This window comes from Ascaphus truei, chromosome 4, assembly GCF_040206685.1.
Source record: "Ascaphus truei isolate aAscTru1 chromosome 4, aAscTru1.hap1, whole genome shotgun sequence".
Taxonomy (NCBI): Eukaryota; Metazoa; Chordata; class Amphibia; order Anura; family Ascaphidae; genus Ascaphus; species Ascaphus truei.
The window spans coordinates 79,704,089-79,719,873 of NC_134486.1; the positions used below are offsets into that span (position 1 = coordinate 79,704,089).

The following is a 15,785-nucleotide window of genomic DNA, read 5'->3' on the forward strand; positions in this document are numbered from 1 at the left end:
TGTAACCAACATTTTTTTATTTGTCATAAAATGAGTTTAATTCTTTAAAGGTTTTCCACAATTCTTAAATCCAGCACTTGAAGCGGAAGAAATTCTGCAGATCTTTGTCGTCCACGGATTTGTTATGGATACCTGCGTACACTATTTTAAGGATGCTTGTTTTGAACTTCTCTTCAAGAATTGTAATATATTTCTCCAAACAACCTAGAACATCAAAAACAAGGGGAAAAAACAATATACACACATTTCTTCTTCCACCTGTACACGTTAACACAAAACACGACACCCTGCTCGTTTAAATATCAACCGCTCTATTCTCAATAAATGTTTTGTTTACCGTTCCATCCACAATATCTTTCCCCATATTTTATTGTTTTTATTCTTCCCTTTCCTCTCCTTGTCTTTTGCAGCTACTGATTAAATTAGCTCAGTGTCCATGGTTACTGAAAAGTAGGCACTAGTGGATTTTCTTAATGAAATCAAGGATAAACAGTGATGGGTCAAAGGAACCAAAGAAGAGAAACATTAAATTAAGGAGACTGAGATAAGGAGTGTGACGTGGCCTTAACCCCCTATCTAAAAGGGCTTCACATAGAAAGCCTGATGAGGTCAGTACGGAGGTGGTCAATTGTAGCGACAGACCATTAACATGTCTCCCCCTGGCTCATCAGACAGGTAGAAAAGCTTCGTGCGTAATCTGCAGGGGATCTCTAGCACTGAGGAAATGGGTGCTGCCAGAGACCGATCCCAGGGAACCAGACACTCTGTTCCAGGGCGCAGCGGACCCTGGAACCCACCAGAGGGTGCACCCCACAAACACCGGATAAGGATGTAAAGAGCCCCTGCTTAAGGTGCTTGTTTGGACTGTGGGTCAGAGGCTGGTAAGCAGCCTAGCATCCCAGCCCTTCAGATTGGGACTGTGAGTTGGCACCATACAGGGGGATAGGCTTATTTTACATGTTTGTTATGCTGACATGAAGCTGTGTTGTTTTGACGCTACGGGCTAAATAAATGCCAATGTTTATTTACCCAATCTATGTCTCCCTGGTTGTACTCTGCACTCATCTCTTACAAGGAGGCATCAACGTGCTTACCTATTCCCATCACTTTCCCATATGAAATCATGTTGACTGGCAAACGAGGGTCATCATACTTTTCATACTTTATCAGCAGGCGTATTATCTCTCCAGGGATAAAACCATCATCAAATGATTGTTTTTCTACTGGCTTCTGAGGATACTGACAATAAGCCTCTAGAGCAGCAAGTGGGTCTGTGTTGAAAAGTAGATCTGCCAGTTCAATGTAAGCATCATGCACCTGAAATAAAAAAAAATACAATGGTTACAGATGAAATATAGTAACGTGCAAACATCTTTTGTTCAGTGATTAACGACACTTCACACCTGCAATCCTTCGTAAATAATACATTAAGAAAAAAGGACAGTGTTTGAGCTTCTGCATTGCACCAGTATTTGCAATACTATATGCAAGTTCAATGATATACATCATTAATGTGTTTGTCAAAACAACCATATATCAGACACTCGGAGGGACTCCTGAAGCTCCAATAATCAATATTGGAGCTCATTCAGCAATAACTGCTATTGACTAGAGACGAGGTGGGCAACCCTGTCACCAATCGCCACAAGTGGCAAATTGGCCATGAATGTGGCGAATTTGAGTTTGCCGCTCCCACAGTAAAATAAACTTTTTCCTGACGGCGTGTGCTGGTTTACGCTTTCTGAATGAGTCAACAAAGTGAACCAGCAGCAGGTAGTGCTGAGGTGAGGGAAGCTGCAGCAGGTGATAGTGCTGAGGTGAGTGAAGCAGACGAACAGTGTGTTGTTTTAAATGTTCGATTGAGCAACCTAATTTATCAATTATTACATGGTGTGGTGATCTTCACTTCTTATTCGCCACACCTGTGGCTACATTGAAAAATAGCTTGCCCACTTCTGGACTAGAGTGTCGGTTAACTCCGATTGAGCTCCGATACCCATTTTTAGAGCGTTGTAAATCATCCCCTATGTCACGTATGCGACTGCATTATGGTTTATTTAAAAAAAAAATCTAAATCCATTTAGCCTTCTGACTAATATCTTGGCATCCTCGGTCCTGTGTGTTATCAATTTCGTTCTTGCACCAACAGGGTTATTAAAAGCCTTTGGTTGCAAGATTTCACTAGTTACTTTTTTTTAGGGGATAATTCTCAATATACTTTAGGGTAATATTAAAGTGATATAAACTTATTCTTGAGAGAAGGGGTACAAAAATAATATATAGTAACTTTGTGTGCAATCAACTTTGAGAGATTTGTATTTTTGTATGGTTTTTTTTCTTATCTAATTTATACTAATACCATAGTTTGCCATATTATCATCGTCATTAAATATTTAAAACTAGGGTTGCCAGGTGGCTACTTGAAAAAGACTCGACAGAATGGTGAAAGGTGCGACACGCTGGACACACACACACCTTTGCTCCATGCTGTTTCCTCCTCTCTGTGGCCCCACCCCCTGCCCTCCCTCCTGGCCCTTTGACCCCACCCTCCCTCCCGGCCCTTTGACCCAACCCTCCCTCCCGGCCCTTTGACCCCACCCTCCCTCCCTCCCGGCCCTTTGACCCCACCCTCCCTCCCGGCCCTTTGACCCCACCCTCCCTCCCTGCCCTTTGACCCCACCCTCCCTCCCTGCCCTTTGACCCCACCCTCCCTCCCTGCCCTTTGACCCCACCCTCCCTCCCTGCCCTTTGACCCCACCCTCCCTCCCTGCCCTTTGACCCCACCCTCCCTCCCTCCCTGCCCTTTGACCCCACCCTCCCTCCCTGCCCTTTGACCCCACCCTCCCTCCCTGCCCTTTGACCCCACCCTCCCTCCCTCCCTGCCCTTTGCCCCCACCCTCCCTCCCTCCCTGCCCTTTGCCCCCCTCCCTCCCTCCCTGCCCTTTGAACCCCCCTCCCATCCTACCTACCCTTTGACCCCCCTCCCTCCCTACCTGCCCTTTGACCCCCCTCCCTGCCCTTTGACCCCCCTCCCTCCCTGCCCTTTGACCCCCCCTCCCTTCCTGCCCTTTGACCCCCCCTCCCTCCCTGCCCTTTGACCCCCCCTCCCTCCCTGCCCTTTGACCCCCCCACTCTCCCTCCCTGCCCTTTGACCCCCCCCTCCCTGCCCTTTGACCCCCCCTCCCTGCCCTTTGACCCCCCCCCCTCCCTCCCTGCCCTTTGACCCCCCCTCCCTCCCTGCCCTTTGACCCCCCCTCCCTCCCTGCCCTTTGACCCCCCCTCCCTCCCTGCCCTTTCACCCCCCCCTCCCTCCCTGCCCTTTGACCCCCCCCCTCCCTCCCTGCCCTTTGACCCCCCTCCTCCCTCCCTGCCCTTTGACCCCCTCTCCTCCCTCCCTGCCCTTTGACCCCCTCTCCTCCCTCCCTGCCCTTTGACCCCCCCCTCCCTGCCCTTTGACCCCCCACCCCCCTCCCTCCCCTTTGACCCCCCCCTCCCTCCCTGCCCTTTGACCCCCCCTCCTCCCTCCCTGCCCTTTGACCCCCCTCCCTCCCTGCCTTTTGACCCCCCCTCCCTCCCTGGCGTTTGACCCTTCCCTCCCTCCCTGCCCTTTGACCCCCCCTCCCTCCCTGCCCTTTGACCCCCCTCCCTCCCTCCCTGCCCTTTGACCCCCCTCCCTCCCTGCCCTTTGACCCCCCTCCCTCCCTGCCCTTTGACCCCCCCCTCCCTCCCTGCCCTTTGACCCCCCCTCCCTCCCTGCCTCCCCTTGCCCCCCCCTCCCCGCCCTTTGACCCCCCCTCCCTCCCTGCCTCCCCTTTCCCCCCCTCCCCTTGCCCCCCACCCTTCCACGCCCCCCCTTCCACTCCCCCCCTTCCCCACCCCCCCTTCCCCTCCCCCCCTTCCCCCCCCACCCCCCTTCAACCAGTGACACACTTGGACTTTTCAACCAGTGACACACTTGTATAAACTACGTTACAAAGCAAATACAGAAACGTACCTCCGGTGCCATTTTTATTACTTCTTGATAAAGAACGGACGCATCTGCTGCTGTTTCCTTGGTGCGAGAGAGAGCACGTGCCAACCCCAGGCGATGCAAATAAGAACTGTGATTAATAAACACTGGGCCCGAAGCAACTTCTAGATGGGAGAAATTATTAATTACAACTTTAATACTATAATTTATAATTTACATCTGTGTAATTATATCTACAAAGTACGTTGTCTACTTTCAGTCTGTCTCTCATTAATATGTAATCATACCACGTATATCTCATTTCTGAGAGGATCTCATATTCAAGGATTCAAATGCAAAATTTGGAATGGTTGCTTGTCCTAAAAAATACATATTGCAAACATCTAGAGCAGGAGAGGCGTATTCCCAGGAATTCTGTGTGAAAGTCTCTAAATAGGTAGGTTGACCAGATTTCCGGTTTAGCCAGGACAGTCTCGGTTTTTAGGCCTCTGTGCCGACTTTTTGGGGTGCTGTCCCGGTTTTTGATCCCGCTGGCCGCGCATGCACGATCGGCACTTGCCGGCTGCTCATGTACACGTGGGATTGGCACTTACAATTAAGTTTGCCGGTCACTCATGCGCATGAGCTTGCCGATCGCACATGCGCTTGCTGGCAAACACCAATCGCGCATGCGCTTGTCAGCAAACACCGATCAGGCATGCTTTGTCTAGGTTTTTGCCGGGACAAAGATGGTCACCCTATAAACAAGCCATAAATCATCACATTTAAAAAGTGTTGTCCCGGTTTTCTATCCCACTTGACGATTACGCATGCACGATCGCCACTTGCTGGCCGCTTGTGTGCATGCGCGATTGGCACATGCCGGCTGCTCATGTACACGCGTGAATGGCACTTGCCGACCACGCATGCGCGATCACTGCTTGCTGGTTGCTCATGCACATGTGCGTTGGCGAGCTCTGATCGTGTTTGAGCTACTGGATTGGTACTTATCAACCGCGCATGTGCGATCGGGATTGCGCATGAACTTGCCGATCGCGCATGAACTTGCCGACAAACACCAATTGCGCATGAACTTGCCGGCAAAACGCCGATCCCGCATGCTTTGTCCGTGTGTTTACCAGGACAAATATGGCCACCCTATAAATAGGCCATAAATGACCACATTTAAAAAGTGAATGGTTGTCATGTGATGTGAGCGTATCTCTAGACATATGGTATATTCATATAGTCTGAGTGTTTCCCTAGATTAAAGTAAAGTAGTTACATGTTTCTCTGGAAGCTAAGGAATTACAGATGTCCTTAGTGTTTATCTTGATGTGAAGGAATTACAAGTGATCAGAGTGTTTATCCAGAAGTGAATGAGTTACATATGTTTTACATTCTTTTTTTATACTGTATTCTTGCAAGTTTTATGTCAGGAAGAAAATGACTATTACAAATCACCACAATGATCTGAGCCACATTTTTGGCTATGTACCCCCCCTTATTCTTTCTGACATGTATGCAATGAGCCACTGTTGGGAACAGGTAATTAATGTGCTATGCATTAGAGATATATAATCCTTAGGCTAGCGTTATGGCCTTATCACATCTTTGGACATCACAAGGGTCGGAACTCTAGTGAAACTCATGGGCCTCGTAGGAACCGCATACATTTTTGCTAATTTTCAACAGGATATCGCATTCACCGCTCTATGGGATCAGTAAACGAGATCAAAACGGAAGTTAAGGATGCTTCACTTCCATTTGCGTCGTGAGGAGAACGGACACTACTATGTGATGACCGAAAGTTCAGTGGAGATAGGGTTAATAGCCATATATGTGAATAGCCAATAATGTCTATTATAGTTGAGGGAATACCCCGCTTTGTGCGTTTAATATAATCCGGTTGTCTTCAGCATTGCAGCTTTATGATATCTGTTAAACTCCAGATTCCTGGGGTACTTACATTGTGTGTGTGTGTGTGTGTGTGTGTGTGTGTGTGTGTGTGTGTGTGTGTGTGTGTGTGTGTGTGTGTGTGTGTGTGTGTGTGTGTATATAATAAAAACAAATATATAGATATATATATATTATATATATTTTTTTTTTTTTAGGGAGAAGGAGCTCAGTGAGTAAAGACTAAGCTTGGAGCAGGGGAACCTGGTTCAATTCCTGGTGTCGGCTCCTTGTGACCTTGGGCAAGTCACTTTGTCTCCCAGTGCCCCAGGCACCATAAACATAGATTGGAAGCTCCACGGGGCAGGAACAGTGTCTGCAAAATGTCTCTGTAAAGCGCTACGTAAAACTAGCAGCGCTATACAAGAACATGCTATTATTATTATTATTCTGTGGCTGCACCTCTGACTAAACTTTTAGTCTGTGCTTGTGCTGCCAGTAGCAGTTAGTATATTCTGTTTGTGCCCATTTATCAAGATGGTGCAATATTCAGAACACAGAAAATGTTTTCATGTGCATCAATTTGCACCAGCGGCTTATATAAGAACCATGCTCATTTTGTTTCTTACATTTGGCCGGATCTCTCAGAAGCAGTTAAAGTTAAAGCCATCCCAGATCTGACAGTTTATATGGTGCAATGAGCAAATAAAACTGCACCTGTGCTTACATTTTGATACATTGCATTATAATATTGTGCTGATTATTTCCTCCTCTAAATTCGTCTATTACCACTCACTAGATTGCTCACTGGCGCAAGTAAAGCAAAATTGAAGCAAACTCCTTTCTTCCATTGACACAAATTGACGCAGTCAAACTGACATATCTTGAACTTGTTTTTGGGCAATGGTCCAGTTTGTGATAAAGGGTTTCTCCGGAGCGACACCATGCTATTTTCAGCTCTGTGGAGCACCCGAGTTTCCGAGATACTTGTGAAGTTACCTGTGTTACTTCCGAATATTTAAAGGGCATTTACATTTCTGTCCAATTGGGAGCCACAACCGGTGATGTTACAGTTTCCTATAGACCCACAGGGCCCACTACATTTTGTTCACTGGTAGGGTACCAGGCCCCTGCCACAGGTTCCTATCCCGTTAAAAAAAGAAAAAAGGGGTACAAAAAACAAATGGGAGAATGCTGCTTGCATGGAAAATAAAACGTGATTAATGGAAGTATCCTATATGAACATCAGAACTTTTATACATGTATATATGTTGTTTTATTTAGTATATGTGGCCGTTTGTAGTAGTGTGTAAGCACTGCCTGGCAGCTCTTCCTTTTGGTTACATACATTACAGCACTATATATGTAAAAATATATTTATTAGAATTTTTATGATGAGATTAATACAATTAGAAAACTAGTTTGAACGATACCTCTGTTGGATCAGCATTGTTTATGCACTGACACTTGTTGTTTTCTTTCTGTTTTATCCTGTACCTCGGTCTTTAGACATCTGTTAGTCAGTACTAGTTAGTACTACTAGTCCATTTCTTTGTTTTTGCTTTAAAAGTTTGTGTAAATATGTGAGTAGGTTTTACTACCTATGTACTTCTGTAACCCAGGCTGTGCTGAGAAGCTGTGTAACACGACAGGCATACACTTATAGGGGTCCCTGTTAAAATGGACAAGAAGTAAAAGGGGACACTGTGCTCATTTGCATGTCATTTCCCAGAATCCCGGTGAATGTGCTCACAAGTGATGTTTGTATTTGCTGTACACTTTATAGTGGAGGGGCTTTGTCACTTTTTTTAACCACTATAACTTATATAATGTGTGTATTGATATGTTTTTAATTTAGTTAAGTAATACCAGCCTCCGTGCTAAGCGCTTGATGGTATAATTATTTTGTATATTTATTTTCCCTGAAACAAATTGATTACCTTGAACTGGCACAGGCTTGGCCTCTGACATGGAATCTGGGGGTTTCTCTGCTGAGGAGAGTTGTGGTTTTGCTGAGATAAGGGGATTGCTTGAAGCTTTTGGTTTAGAAGTTCCAACTATGCCAGTTTTACTGGATGACGATCCAGTTGCACCTCTCCCTCTAGTGGAAACAACAGGTATTACAAGGATAGATATTTTAAGTTATGGTGGGTGAAAACGGAGACAAGAAACCTCCACCATATTGCATATAGCAAATAAAAAGATCACTTGTGAGCACATTCACATGTCTTAGACAGGTCTGCACCCCTGCCTTTCACTGTTATCACCTCGCATACAGTGCTCCCACTGCAGCAAGGGATTCTGGGAAATGACATGCAAATGAGCACACCGTAATAATAATAAATAATAATAACATGTTCTTGTATAGCGCTGCTAGTTTTACGTAGCGCTTTACAGATACATTTTTGCAGGCACAGGTCCCTGCCTCGAGGAGCTTACAATCTATGTTTATGGTGCCTGGGGCACAGGGAGATAAAGTGACTTGCACAAGGTCACAAGGAGTCGACACCAGGAATTGAACCATGTTCCCCTGCTTCACACTCAGTGCCAGTCAGTGTCTTTACTCACTGAGCCACTCCTTCTCCATGTTACCTTTTGCCTGAAAACCATTTGTACATGGAACCCTTATAAGCTGATGCTCGCTGTTAACACAGCTTTTAAGCACAGCATGGGATTATATGCAAAGCCAAAGACACCACTCACAGACATGTTCGATCTTGATGGGTTTCATCAGTGTGAGGTTGGTTGTACTGGCTTTGCAATTTTCAAGGATAGATAGGAAGATACAGCTCAACCCCGTTACAACGCGATCCGTTACAACGCGAATCCGCTTATAACGCGATGCAAGCGTGGCTCCCAATTTTCGAATTTATGAATACTTTATAACACGATTATTGGTATCTTAAATACTTTATTGTACAATGCATACAATTGTACATTATTTCTAACGCGATCCGCTTATAACGCGATGTGATTCTTTGGACCCCAAGCACAGCGTTATAAGGGGGTTGAGCTGTATAAAGAAAATATCCAACTGATATCCATCCAAGAAACGCATCAAATTTGTATCCAGATTCTGTTTGATCACATACATGTCTCAGATTCTATTGATTATCTGCATACCATTTTTTTCTAGAACAACAAGGGCAGGGGGAATTCCTGATACAATTGTAAACTTGTTCAATGTATGTATTTATAAATTAAATGCAGAAAATAATAATTACGCACACACACACACAGTATACACACACACACACACACACACAGTATACACACACACACAGTATATATACACACACACACACACACACACACAGTATACACACACGGGTCCGAAAATAATTGGACACTGATACAAGTTTGTTATTTCGGGTGTGTACTAAAATAAATTCACGTTACAATTAAATAATGAATATGGGCTTAAAGTGCAGTCTATCAGCTTTAATTTGAGGGTATTCACATCCAAATTGGAGGAAGGGCTTAGAAATTACATCTCTTTAATATATAGCCACCTCTTTTTCAAGGGACCAAAAGTAATTGGACAATTGACTCAAAAGCTGTTTTATGGACAGGTGTGGGCTATTCCTTCGTTATTTCATCATCAATTAAGCAGGTAAAAGGTCTGGAGTTGATTCCAGGGGTGGCATTCGCATTTGGAAGCTGTTGCTGTGAACCCACAACATGCAGTCAAAGGAGCTCTCAATGCAAGTGAAACAAAGAATCCTTAGGCTGCAATAAAGAAAGATTGAGCATGGTGGCAAAAGTAATTTGTGATATTTCCAAGGATCATTGTTGGGATGAACAGATACAAAAACCAATAAGAAAAAAAGAAAACCGCGAAAGCAGGAGAACAATACAGCTGCAGTTCCATAGGGTTATCATGTTATAATGACTCAAAGTGATTTATACTATATGTACATCAGCGCATTGCAGACACTTCTTGCAGTGAGGGGGATAAGGACTTGCTTTATATACCTGACTACGCTGGTGGAAACTGTTTTAGTGTTGCTCCCTCCAGTTGTAACTGCTTTGTTTGAGGAGGGGCTGGCTTTGGATGGAGTTTTTGCTCCTCGTGATATGGGAGGTGTCCCTCTCCCTTGAGCTATTCCTCTCACGCTTACGGCTGCAGACGAGACTGTCTTTCCTGCTTCATGAGCTTGGTTCGATTGTTTCTCCGTTTTCACGTCCTCAGCAGCCTTCCAGTCTTGCCACCACTTCTGATCTGCGATTGTTAAAATAGTTATTTGAACAAACACAAATGATCCAAAATAGAGTGTCCCTACAATGTATACATTCAGATAACTTGAACCAAAATATTTAACATTTTCTCATATACAGTAATATTCTATAAAATGTATATAAACAGCTAGCCCTTGTTACTGTGCAAAAAAACAATCTACTGTATATAGATGACATTGTTTGAAGCAACAAACCCTACAATTTGAACCATTATAGCTAACATACCTGAATCAAGGTAACTCCAGTCGTCTTAACACAAGAAGTCTCCTCGTTCAAGAGAAATACACTTCTAATCAACAATTTTTTCTAGAATTTAAAATGGCTACTGCCAAGCCAGTTGGCACCAGTGCCATCTTGTATTACTGACTTGTGCAGAGGAGGGAAGCTGCTGGGCAGTTACATTGGAAGAGAGCAAAAAGCACTCTACTGACAATTACAAATTTTTTCTTCACCAATGGTTCACCTATGTAGAGTTGCCACTGTCCTACACTGGAAGACACAATAATTTGCCTTATGGCAATGGGGAGGTGATGAGGGCAACAAATGGCATTACTGCTTTCAATGGTATGACATGATTTATACTAGTCTTATGTAACGGGTTTTCCCCCACCCACTCGCAGATTATACTGTGGAGGTGTAGGAACATACAAGGTTACTCAGGTGTGGTGCATTACCTGTTGGCTCACAGGAGGGCTGAGCTTCCGCCACGGGGAACCTGGGGTAATTATACTAGGGGTGATCACTTACAACATCTTCTCGGTACAGCGCCTCCACCTGCGATGGCTCCCACCAGAGAGGGAGTGGTTCCTCGCAGGACAATCACAATAATAATCACGTACACGACAGCATGTATATTAACTATATGACTTTACTAACACACATATCACACATTACATAACATCATAACCTTATCACCTCAGGCCCAATGTCTGGCGTTCCCACCCAGTGTCCTGTAATCCCCCACACCCAATGTCCCGTACTCCTACGGAAGTCGTGGGTGACTGCGCAGTCACTATGAACTAATAGGCCTGTTGGTGCACATATAATTCAGAGGTACCTTCCGAGCACTCCGATGCTCGGGCCTGCAACACTCTTCTCAAAGGGTCAGACGTGCGATGCATCCGTCTGATCCTATCCAGGTGATATTCTCCGTGGACCCCAACGTGGGTCCGAACTCCGTCACTGGAACCGCAGCATCCGCTGAGTCCTTCTCTAACGATACAGCAACGTGACACACCCTGCACTATAGGCCGTCCCTATAGCACAGCATCCTTAAGTGGCTTAAGGGTCAACTCCTAGGGCATTCGGGGTTGCCTATCCTATATAGGTAGGTCTTGTACCCACCCTACTCATAATACGGGCCCTGGGCCATGGCTCCCCGGATTGGTTACCGCTATGAACCCCCCCAGTTGCCTCGTACTACGCGCAACGCCGCCCTGGGCAATGGCTCCCCGGATTGGTTACCGCTATGAACCCCCCAGCGCCTCGCCACTCGCAACACGGACCCTGGGCTATGGCTCCCCGGACTGGTTACCGCTATGAACCCCCCAGCTGTCTCGTGCCACTAATTCACCTAAACGCCTGCCGCAACGCTCTGCAGACTAACCTCAGCCCCCTTTATCCCTGGCTATTCCCCAGCTCTGACTACCATGAGTGACAGGGTCCCTCTCAGAGACTATCCCTGGCAACACTCACTAACCTGAGGGATAAGGGCTAAATTGGACCTTAGGGCCACTGGCCTAGTGCAGGGAGTCCCCGGCTCCTGCACCCTACCTCCTTCCTTCCTTGGGCTCCTGACTCTGACTGCCCGTAGCTCCAGCCCGCCAAATGTATCCACTTGCTTCTTAGAGATCCTGCAGCCCTATTGGCTCCTATGAAGCACCTGGTGTGCTTGGCCCTAAGCCTCATGGGAGTTGTAGTCCCGTGGAGGCTGTACTTACATTGGGGCCGCGTGCGCATCGTCCCTGCACCTACACTAACCCCTAATGGCCGCCGCAATCTCTTCCTACCTCTCGCGCGACTCTCCTGGCTGGTTCCTACACTCGCGCGATCACTGCGCATGCGCGAGTGGTGGAGTAATGGCGGCGCTCTCTTCGCCGGCCGCCGGGACCTTAGAGACGCGACCGCGGCCTTAGCAACGGCCCGATCGCGTCCCCGGCAACCGGGCCGCTCGCGGAGACAGATCACCGCTCCCTGCAACGGCCCCCACCCTTGGGATGGCCGTCGGATCTGCCGCTGGCCTCCGGCTGCACCCGGCGACTCTCCTGGCCACGGAGGCTCCCTAGGAGGTCGAAGGGGAAAACAGGTGACCTGGCTACACTTACTTGTTAGTTCTGGCGTAAGTGGTCCTTTGGTAGGCATATTCTCCAGACGAACACTGGCAGTAAAGCTGAGTTTAGCATCCTGTAGAGAAAGCTGGCCACCCTCGGTGGAGGAATTATTATCATACTGGGCAAGCTGCGCTACACCTAGTAAATAGAGAGAGTAACTGTTGCACGGAGAAGCAGTAACACTGAGCTTGCAGATCTGAAAAAAATATAGAGGAAACTGCCTGAGGGGGATACTTATGACATTTATAAACATCTATTGTTTTCTATACTTTTCAAATATGAAAAACACAAAATAATAATGGCTATTTGACAAGGATGACAGTATATACAGGTTACCAAAAACAAGCCTAGACAGTCCAGGATGTCAAATCTTGCAAACTAATAAATGTCACTATTCACACATTTGGTGAGCTTTCCTGATTAATAGCAGCTATTATGGTTACCCTACTTGTATCCTATTTTGTGTCTATTTCCCTATCACCTGTGAAATTGCTGACCTACTGTATTCACTTTTAATCCCTTGCCTAAGAATGCATTTATATTTATATTCTCATATTTGCTCTCTCTCCCTCTGTTTTTCCAAGACCCTTGCAAGCATTATTTATTCTATTATTGTTTTGGCCTTTAATGCAAGCTTTCAGCATACAATTCCAATTTCTAGCTCATTGACACTCTCCAAATCTATTATTTATGTTAGCATAATGTAGCAACATTGGTACATAGTAGATTATAGACACCTGTTCAAAATTATGTAGCATTCATTGAAATACAAAACACTAATTTCCAAAACCTTGCATAGAACACGCAGAACCATGAAACTGGAACAGCAACTGTGGAATGAATGACAGTTGCTGTCAAAAATTGACACTCAAACCACAAAAGTCAAACAAAAGAAAAATATCAATAGCTCAAGTACTTTTAGGAAAATTAAAAACAGAGATCTGGTCTGCATCTTATAATCAGCTTGGTTGTTAATCCGTTTTTGGATGGGGCTGTTCCTTTAAAACTGCTTGCTAAATCAGAAATAGCTTTGTCTCCTAGATCTTACAAATCTTTAAAATTCGAGAAATAATCCCCTTTATTCTTCGTAACTCAAAAGAAGGGATTTAATAACTTTCCATAAATGCACTTTAAAAGCTGCACTGCATTATCAAAAACGGGCTTTAACTTGGCATCTAATTTACAGAGGTTAAAGTACAGGCATACCCCGCTTTAAGGACAGTCACTTTAAGTACACTCGCGAGTAAGTACATGTCGCCCAATAGGCAAACGGCAGTTCACGCATGCGCCTGTCAGCACGTCCTGAACAGCAATACCGGCTCCCTACCTGTACCGAAGCTGTGCACAAGCAGGGAGACTATAGAGCCTGCTACACATGTGTTATTTACATCAGTTATGCACGTATATAACGATTGCAGTACAGTACATGCATCGATAAGTGGGGAAAAGGTAGTGCTTCACTGTAAGTACATTTTCGCTTTACATACATGCTCCGGTCCCATTGCGTATGTTAATGCGGGGTATGCCTGTATATTGCTATGTAAAATGTGTCCATGTGGCTCTTTACCCAGATTTGTTTTGTGCCTATTTTGGCCAACGCATCAAAGGCTTTGCAGAAGGCAAACAACTATAGACAAAATCTCCATGGGCCCAGTGTTTAAAAATCAAGATTCTATCAAGTACAATAAACAATAACATATGCAATGCAGGTTTACAAACACACTGAAGAGTTTTGCAAAACGTTCACACATTTCTGCCTAATACTCAACTGAAACACTGGATCCCAATTCCTGCTCCCCCTCTTAACATAACCCAGTTTAGAGTTCATATCAGCAGGAGTTGTTGATACAAAGTGGGGATCAAACCTTTTAGAATATGACCTACTGTACAAGGCAGAAGGGGTGATTTATCAAGACAAATTTGGAGCAAAATGTAAGCAAATGGTGTCACTTTGCTCCAAGTTTTGCGCTGTGCGTGTCAGCTTGGGATTTAGGTTGTATGAGTATGGGAAGAGTTACATGACGCACATAATGAAATACATCAAGCGCTGCGTCTACGCGCTACTTTTTTTATCTTGTATTTGTGTAAAAGAATACACTGGGTCTGACGTGGCATAAACGTTTCTGGCTACCAATTTGCATCAAATGTAAGAAACACTTTCTTACATTTGGCGCAAATGCGAGCAGAAAATTGTGCAATGCGTCAAAGCATTGTAAGAGCATTGTGCTTTATGCATAAACCCATAGCCATCGTTCTCACAGAAACATGGCTAACCCCTAAAACCCTGCCTAGGAGCATCAAAGATGGCGAGAGAGGGACTTGGAAAAATAAATACATTTTTTCTGTATCAGTGTTGCAGGGTACATGCAACCACACACGCGGGTTCTTTGGATAAGGCTTATTTATTTGAGCCTTAAAACATACAGCACATCAAAAGCAAATAGCTTCTCATCAGCAAACAAGAAAATAGCTTATTTTTCAGCAGACAAAACAAAATAGCTTCTTTTTAGCAGACAGAACAAAATAGCTTCTCTTTAGCAGACAAAACAAAAATAAAGCAGCTTCTCTTTTGTATGCAGGAGACAGACAGTTCATCACACATGTACTTTGCAACACAGACCTTACCGCAGTAATCTCTTCAGCATTTTCAGTCCTGTCTCCTCACCAGCTCTCCTGCATGCGTGTACAGCCTGGGGTTTTAACACCTTGATTATGCAGCTGGGGTCAGACTAATTAAGCAGCCCTTCTCAACTTAACCTCGTCACTGCTGCACTGCAAGACTAAACATAGGTTTTCCAGGCATATGGCTGGTGACGTTCATTCACCCTGTCACATTCCTCCCCTGTTAGTGTGTGGCTGGGGCCACGCACGGCTGAAGCCCGATCCTCCACCCCTTCTCTAGAAAAGAAGTCAGCATTTCCATTTTCTTCTCCAGGCCTGTGCTGAATCTCAAATGAGAAGGGTTGGAGGGCCATATACCACCTGGTCAATCTAGCATTGGAGTCCTTCATGCTATTTAACCACTTTAATGGAGCATGGTCCGTCACCAGAGTAAAATGGACTCCTGCCAGGTAATGCCTCAAAGCCTCGATTGCCCACTTTACTGCGAGGCACTCCTTCTCAATCACTGAATAGATTTTTTCCCTCGGGAACAATTTCCTACTCAGAAACAGGATCGGATGTTCCACTCCCTCAAACTGTTGCGAGAGCACTGCCCTTAGCCCTATCTCTGATGTATCGGTTTGCACTACAAAAGGCTTGTTGAAGTCTGGGCTTCTAAGGATGGGACCCTCTGATAGACACCTTTTTATGTCCTCGAAGGCTTTCTGACACTCCCTTGACCATACCACTTGTGTAGGGGTGGACTTTTT

The 15,785-nt window shown here is 45.3% G+C and overlaps 1 protein-coding gene across 2 annotated transcripts in view; it reads right to left on the minus strand.

Moving 5' to 3' along the window:
- Window positions 1-15,785, minus strand: part of LOC142492891 (uncharacterized) — a 113,819-nt gene continuing 98,034 nt past the window's right edge. Inside the window, exons 16-21 of one of the 2 annotated variants that reach the window (XM_075596095.1) lie at window positions 12,409-12,610; window positions 9,821-10,067; window positions 7,786-7,946; window positions 3,995-4,134; window positions 1,095-1,317; window positions 1-204 (exon numbers count right to left, since the gene is read on the minus strand). In XM_075596095.1, coding sequence (XP_075452210.1) covers window positions 65-204; window positions 1,095-1,317; window positions 3,995-4,134; window positions 7,786-7,946; window positions 9,821-10,067; window positions 12,409-12,610 — 1,113 coding nt within the window. In that variant the 3' untranslated portion in view covers window positions 1-64. Of the gene's footprint in view, window positions 205-1,094; window positions 1,318-3,994; window positions 4,135-7,785; window positions 7,947-9,820; window positions 10,068-12,408; window positions 12,611-15,785 lie in introns of those variants that run through there. The other variant, XR_012800926.1, reaches the window with a different exon arrangement.